We start from the raw sequence: 8,207 nt of genomic DNA on the forward strand, positions 1-8,207 counted from the left end.
CACTGGTCACATGTAAATTTTTAGCTGCATGATTCGGTTTTCCTGCTGCATGAATTACAACTGAATTTGTCGAACATTGTATTATGTTCAATCATTAACTAAATCTGTTTTATGTATATACTGTTAAAGTAACGCCTGAATTACACTTGGTCTTCCTTGATTAGTTAAAGTGAATTGAAGGAAAGTATGTTTTAAATCAAATACCTTGTACCTGATGTATACGTTGTCCAAGATTATTTTTGCACATTTTGTTTATGCCATAACACAAATAACTAAGTGATGTTCATGTTCGTCATTGTACTGCACAGTATTTGAACTTGAAAGAAAACTATATTTTGCTAGAAATACCGAGCTTTGTAATTGCACCTACCCACTGTACGATTTGATCGAACTACTAATCGGGAAACAATGAATCCATGATTTTTTATTTTATGTTAAAGGCTGGGATAAACCGTTCTCTGGATTTAATAGCATGAGTTGTTCAACTTTGTTGATTTGTATCTCATCATGTTGCACAGTATCTGATTCCAAAAGAAAATTTTATTTTTGCTGTAAATATCGACCCTTAAACTGCACCTATTCACTCTTTGATTTGATTAAATGAGTAACAGGAAAACAGTAGATCTATGACTTTCTGGTTCTATATTAAATTCTGGAATAAACTATTGTCTTGATTTAGTTGCATGTGTGCTCTAACTTCTAAATCTAAGATGAATATAAATCTCTTTTACCTTCTGTCCATATTTGTTAAGAACTGTTATTTATTCTTATAAGCCATTCGAGCTAGTACCACTTAGAATTTTTATTATACCTGCATGGTTCCTTGAACAATTAATATAAGAACTGAGTACCTGATGTAAGAGTTGAGTTTAGCTGGAACATCCTGATATTGTATACTTGATGTTTAGTCGATATACCTTTCAATTTGTGATTTAAATACGTTGTTGGAGATGCTATGTTTAAAAGTTCGCTAATTGATTTGTGTACTTCACGATATATTGTTGCTATGTCCTCATTGAGTAGATGTATTGCTGCTTGCATGGGTGTGATTGATCATTTGTTTAAGGAACTTGAGATTTGGTGTTTCCATGCGTGAGATCTTGTACTGTAATTCCTACTTGTCCCTTTAAATATAGAATGAATCGTAACTAGAATTTTGAATGTGATTATTGTGAACGTGATTTATGAAAGCTTGGTCCGTTTTGGTGGGTTATGTTTGATAGCTATTTCAAGATGGTAATATGTGTCCATGATTAGAAAGTCCATATCATGGTTAATGGATCCTCTGATCAATGGAGTCAATTACATCTGAGGTACCTAGGACAGGGGAAAGCTCGAGGAAGTTTCCTCATATGGGTGTTTTGATGAACTGCATGAGGAGTACCACTTAACATGATACAGATGAAAGGTATGATAGAAATTTTGTGATTTTACGGAGATTCCTCTCATTTGAAAATTTAGTATGCACTGTACTCTGTCTTGCTTGTTTGATTTCCTAAAGGATAATGAAAATTGAATTCTGTCTATAATATTATTAGGAAAGGTGACTAATGTAGAAACCTGAATAACATGCATATGTGTAATGTGTTTAGCGGGTGAACTGGACTGTTATCATTTATAAGAATCAAGTAGGAGGTGATGACACTTCTAGGAAGTTGTAACATGCATATCACAAAGGCGAAGCATTTAAAGTTGGAGATCCTAGTTAATTGACCCTTATAAGTGCACAGATAATAAGAGGTAACGGTATTACATTCAAAATGAGCCCCTACATTCTTAGGAATTTGGACTTAGGCCACTGACTTGTAATTGCATTAATATGGAAACCCTAAATTATGAGTAGTGGAGTGATAGTATAGGGTGGCTTGAAGAGAGAATAATGATATAGGGACTGTGAGAAGCCGTTTGTTTAGTATTTCCTACTCTTTGCGATGCAACTCTGAATCAGGTGGATGAAATTCTGTTCACATAGGCCCCACTAATACTATTGTTAAAGTTATAAAGTGGAGAAGTGTTAGAAATGGATTTGTTTAGTCTCCAACCAAATATATGTTAGGACCATGAGTTTCATGATAAATGTTGACAGCTGGAACCTTTTGTTAGTAAGCTTTATATTAGTGAGGTCCAGTCCTACTTTGTGTTCCGCCATAGTGTACGGACTGTGGTAAGATGTTTGATACGTTTTGATGTGGCTATCTTGATATGTTTTGGATGTGTTTACCTTGATGGGCTTTGATATAATTTCTGTATTGATTCTAAATGTACATATATTTGTTATATGTTGAGTTCCGCTTGGGGTCCTCCCTTGAGAACATGTGCTTTGATTTTCGCTTGGGGTCCTCCCTTGGGAATGATTGTGTTCAGCATTAAGTTTAAGCAGATGTGGGAATGGTAAGACGAAGTTTGGGGACAAACTTCAAAACAAGTTGGGGAGAATGTAACATCCCACGTAATTAGAAAAATATTTATATATTGCTATGAGGATTATGGATACTATGTTAAATTCGAGTTAGGTGTAATTCATGCTTGATCTTCGAATTATATAGCTATTAGTATAGAATTAATATTGAGTTGGAGAATTATTGAATTATAATAATAGATGAGAATTTATTTTGGACATAAGGAATGTTAGTTAAGAATTATAAGAATGATTTAGTAATAACGTATAAGAAGAATTAAAAATTAAAAGACTTAAAAGACTTGGGAACTTATAATTTTTATGGGCTAGGATTTAGGTTAGTAACACTAATGCATTTGCAAGTTTGTAGCCCAAATTCTTATATGGCCGAAGGCCCAAAGGCCTTTAGGAGTGATTAGGTTCAGCCAAAATCCTTTAATTATCCTCACATTATCCTAAGTAATCCAACAAAACAACCCCTCATTGGGTAGCAATCACCACATCGCAAAAGCCATCATTATTCCCCTCCACTTGTACGCTTAGGGCTTAGAAAAAAATTCTGATTCTTGCTTGCATGATTGACAAATGGAAAACCATATCTTGCTCCTCTCCATTTGTACGCCTTGGTTAGGCAAAAAGAAAAAGGAATTCTGATCAAGTCATCTAAAGGAAACCAAGTCAGCCTTTGCACCTATCCCTTTCTCCCTTGCGCATAGGTTGTACCAAAAAGGGGAGTTGTTGCTTGTAAAATCAGCCACATAATCCAGCTTTAATACATGCAGCCAATAACAAATAAAGAGGTCAGCTTGCATGTGATGTAATTGGGCAGAATCCTTTCACTCTTTCTCTCCCCTTTGTGCGCATAAATGATAGCATAGTCTTGCTGTTTTCATGGTCATTGTAACAATTTGAATCAGCATTTAACTCCCTTTCACTCACCCTTAGCGCTGATAGGAAAGAAGTAGAGTGAAGCATTGAGTTTGTGAAACAGAAAATAAAACGCAGCTGTACCATCTCATTTTCCTACCCAAAACCCTAACACAAGAGAGGAGTGATTATCCAGAAACAATCTTGCATTTTTCCTATCCCTCTTGCTTCAAATCGTGGACCTTAGGGAATCATTATCATCAAGTTTCATTCTTTTCTCCTTGCTCAGCCGAAGCAATTCACACAAGGAGGTAGAGTCTAGTCCTTCCTTCTTGTATTTCCTACAACGTTGGGTTATGATGATATCCTCTTGAACGTAGGTTCTAAATCAAGCACTTCCTTCACCTCCTTTGTGCGCTCAAGTCACCAAATACAAGGGTTGAACTTGCTGTTTTTCGTGAAGCTTAGGAAGCTAAGAGTTACTCACTATCCAACTCATGATTCTTGTTTGTCGCAAGAGGTAAGCCAAAATCAAACCTCTTCCCTTCTCTACTCTAGTCGTGAAGCTTGTTAGGAAGTAGTACTTCTATTGATTTTCATCTCTTTTAGATTCTGTCTTAGTGAATCTCTGGACCCTAGCTTGAAAGCATGAAAAATAAACTTAAAAAGGAACTTATAATGAATTGGGGGGCTGTTGAGTTGTACCTTAGCATACCTTGACCTTGACATGAATTAAAATAAAATGGACAGCAGGTTGTAGACTAATGATAGCACACCATAGGTAGCTAGTTGAGTATGAGAATAGAACTCTTTAATTCCTTGATTGATGCTAACCGATTCTGCCTTGATCAGAACCTTGGAATTAATTGTTGTTAATCATTGGTAACACAATTATAAGTGAGAATGTTGTTAAGAACGAAAGCATGGCGAAAACCGTATAAATATGCATGTGGGAACCTAGGAAAAACGCTAGATATTGTTGCTGTATGAATTTAATTAAATGAGATAAAGTCAGAAAATTATTCTCTTGGGAGAAGTCTTAAAAACCGAACCCACTCATGGTGTAAACCTTGGAAATATTGGTAGATCTAGCATGGAATTAAATTACTCTAAAGGCAGAATGTAAATGAGCACTAAAAACATTTTTAGTTCGATATAGGCACATGAAATAGAAGCCTAGAATTATTGGTAAATTATAGGAATTGCGTAAAGCAAATTCTGATTGTTATGCTTGTATATAGGTGCGCACGTTTTGTGAGTGTGTGGATTTTTCGCTGCTGTTTGGTTATTATTTTGAGGCACGCAAGGTAAGTGTTAGGCGGTATTACCTAATGTGACTATTAACTAGTGTGTAGAATTGTGAATTGTTGCTCGCATGTGCTTTAAAAGTAATGCCTAGTTATATGTCAAATGGATTGTGCCTTTGAACTTGAGATTGATGGAAGTTCTGCTATGAGAAGTAAATGTTATGTGGCAGCCTTATATTGAAAGTACATGAAAGATATGTTATTATGATAATGATCTAGTCATGCATATGTACATCATAATCCATCTGTTTCTTTGGTGTGTTCGAAGCATTTCATGGCATACAGCATTGTGCATCCAGCATGGAAACCGAAGTGTATAATATATATATATATATATATATATATATATATGCATATGATTGAGCACGCATCATATAGGCATCCCTCCGGTCCCAGGGTATGGGACACTTGACTTCCGTCCGCATAGGCCACAGTTGGAATTCACCTTTGAGGGAGCCACTTATGGAATCTCCACTGTGTTTGTACGCGCACGACAGTGCTATGAGCATAATGATAGCGTTATATACGCGCTATGATAATGATGGTGTTATATACGCACTATGATGATTATGGCGTTATATACGCACTATGATGATGGTTAGCAGCTGTTCAGAAATTATAAATGTTGAAGCGACTATTTTGTATTTTTGTGCCTAGTTTAATACTGTTGCATTATTGGTTTTGTTGCCACACGCCACACTACTGGGATTTTTCTCACCCCTTTGGGGCTTCTATTTTTACAAAATGGCAGGAGGACGGAAGAGCATATGAAGACATGATTATATGGATATCTGCTGTTATGTGCTGCTGTTTGGACTTTTGTTGTTGCTGTTTATTTGATGGACGATTGTATTAAATTAAGTAGTTTGGATTACTGTTGAGTTATGATGTTATTGCTGTTTCAAGACTTTTATGATCAGCAAGTATTTTGGAAACAACTTCTAGAAACGTTTTGCGAAAATAATTTCCGACGTTTTATTAAGTGCTGATTTTTGAACAGTTTTGCGAGCACTTTGCGAGTCATGTTACGAGGGGCAAACGAACTCTGATTTACTATTATTTTATATGCACGCGAAGCCCCAGACGTGCTCTTTCTAGATTACATGGAATATTTTTTTGAATCGTTTAACTTGATTTGATACGAATTTTATAAGACAATAACATCTGTGGAAAATTAATATTTTCAGCAAGTTAAGAAATTTTGAAAGTATACTCTGATTTTATAAGGAAACTGGTTTCAATTATAAGTTTTAATTAGCAACATCAAAATGATTTTTCAGTGCTTAAAATATATGACGAACAAAATCTAATTCCGCTTAGCAAACAACTCTCTTGGGTGCACACAAGGGAGGGTGTTACAATAAGATTTCTAAAAAGGGCATTGAAGTGGATAAGGCTAAGCTGATTTTAATTGAAAAACTTCCCCCTCCCGTTAATATTAATGGTGTGCGAAGTTTCTTAGGACATGCAGGTTTCTACCAGAGATTTATCAAGGACTTCTCAAAGATTGCAAAGCCTCTTAGCCAGCTGTTGATGAAGGATCAAGACTTCAACTTTGATGAAGCTTGCCTCAATGCATTCAATGTGTTGAAGGAAAAGCTTACTACGGCGCTTGTGTTGACAGCGCCAGACTGGAGCCTTCCGTTTGAACTCATGTGTGATGCGAGCGCATACGCCATGGGTGCAGTACTTGGTCAGCGTAAAAACAAAAGGTTGCATGTCATTTACTATGCTAGCAAGGTTTTTAATGAGGCACAATCTAATTATGCCACCACTGAAAAAGAAATGCTAGCCGTAGTTTATGCATTAGACAAATTTAGATCTTATTTGATAGGCTCTAAAGTTATTGTTTTTACTGACCATGCTGCCATTAAGTATTTGATGACCAATCAGGATGCAAAGCCACGTTTGCTAAGGTGGATGCTCTTGTTTCAAGAGTTTGACTTGGAAATCAAGGATAAAGTTGGAGTTGAGAATAAGGTTGCCGATCACTTGTCGAGGATTCAGGACAAGCAATTGCAAGAAGGACCTGAAATTGAGGTCAATGAGTCTTTTCCTGATGAGAAAGTGATGCCATAATATTGCATCCATGGTTTACAAACTTTGCAAACTACAAAGCTGCCGGTTCGATTCCTGATGATCTTACTTGGCTGCAGAAAAAGAAATTCCTTCATGATACACGAAGGTACCACTGGGATAATCCATTCTTATATTTTCAATGTGTTGATGGTATTATTCGCAGGTGCGTAGCTGAATTTGAGATGCCGAATATTATATGGCATTGCCACGCATCTGACTATGGAGGACATTTTGGAGAAAACCAGCCTGCACAGAAAGTACTACAGAGTGGCTACTACTGGCCTACAATTTTCAAGGATGCACATGACTTTGTGGAGAAGTGTGACAAGTGCCAGAGAACGGGAAACATCTCCCGTAAAGATGAGATGCCACTCAACTGCATACTAGAAGTGGAGCTCTTTGACGTTTGAGGGATTGACTTCATGGGACCATTCCCTACGTCATACTCAAACCAGTACATATTGGTTGCAGTGGATTATGTGTCAAAGTGGGTAGAAGCAGTTACCTTGTCCACAAACGATGCAAAGGTGGTCGTCTCTTTCTTACGGAAGAACATTTTCACTCGCTTTGGAGTTCCTCGTGCAATCACCAATGATGGAGGCACCTACTTCTGCAACAAAAAATTTGACAGCCTGCTCACAAAGTATGGTGTCAAACACAAAGTGGCTACACCATACCATCCTCAGACCAGCGGACAAGTTGAAATTTCAAACAGAGAGCTGAAGAGGATCCTGTAAAAGACTGTCAGTCACTCAAGGAAAGATTGGTCCAAGAAGTTGGATGGTGCACTCTGGGCATACAGAACCGCCTTCAAAACACCAATAGGTATGTCACCATTCCAACTGGTGTATGGTAAGTCTTGCCATCTTCCTGTAGAGTTTGAGCATAGGGCTACGTGGGCAATTAAATTTCTGAATTTCGAACCATCAAAGGCTAACGAAAAGCGATTAATGCAATTGAATGAGCTTGATGAGTTCAAGTTAGCAGCTTATGAAAATGCCAGGATTTATAAAGAGAAGACAAAGAAATGGCATGACAAGAAGATCCAGCCAAAAGAGCTCGAGTCAGGACAACAGATATTACTGTACAACTCTCGACTGAGGTTGTTTCCAGGTAAGCTTAAATCTCGCTGCACAGGTCCTTTTGTTATCAAGAAAGTCTTTCCATATGGAACAGTCGAGATCTCCCCTCTCAATGAGGACAGACCTTTTAAGGTCAATGGGAATAGCTTGAAAATCTATCATGGAGAACAGATGAATCGAGATAAAATTTCTGTCCCTCTAGCTTCACTTGAAGATTAGATTGTTCCAGTCAGGCTCGTGACGTTAAACAAGCGCTTGCTGGGAGGCAACCCAGTAGAATTTTTTTGAATTTCTTAGTTTTTATTTTCTAATTTTTAATTTTTTAAGAAAATAGAAAATTCAAAAAAAAAATGATGCATTAAGTGATAGACGAAAAAATCAAGTCTGAGAGTCCACGCTACTAGCATGGAACAACCAATAGAGGCAGAGATACCATGCTGAGAGCATGGATTTGGCGCTCTCAGCGTCAGAAAG

At 37.1% G+C, this 8,207-nt stretch overlaps 1 protein-coding gene across 1 annotated transcript; it reads left to right on the forward strand.

Moving 5' to 3' along the window:
- The first annotated feature begins 7,478 nt into the window (after nucleotides 1–7,478).
- LOC133317010 (uncharacterized) lies at nucleotides 7,479–7,952 on the forward strand. Its single transcript, XM_061518803.1, has one exon. It carries the CDS (start codon nucleotides 7,479–7,481, stop codon nucleotides 7,950–7,952), a length of 474 nt encoding a protein of 157 aa, XP_061374787.1.
- The last annotated feature ends 255 nt before the right edge of the window (nucleotides 7,953–8,207 follow it).

The sequence above is a fragment of the Gastrolobium bilobum genome, unplaced genomic scaffold (assembly GCF_033153095.1).
Source record: "Gastrolobium bilobum isolate Gb01-03AN ecotype WA unplaced genomic scaffold, APGP_CSIRO_Gbil_v1 utg100365, whole genome shotgun sequence".
NCBI lineage: Eukaryota > Viridiplantae > Streptophyta > Magnoliopsida > Fabales > Fabaceae > Gastrolobium > Gastrolobium bilobum.

Bases quoted from the DNA above. Each gene is read 5' to 3' on its own strand.
- LOC133317010 (XM_061518803.1), top strand. From the start codon at position 7,479: ATGTCACCATTCCAACTGGTGTATGGTAAGTCTTGCCATCTTCCTGTA.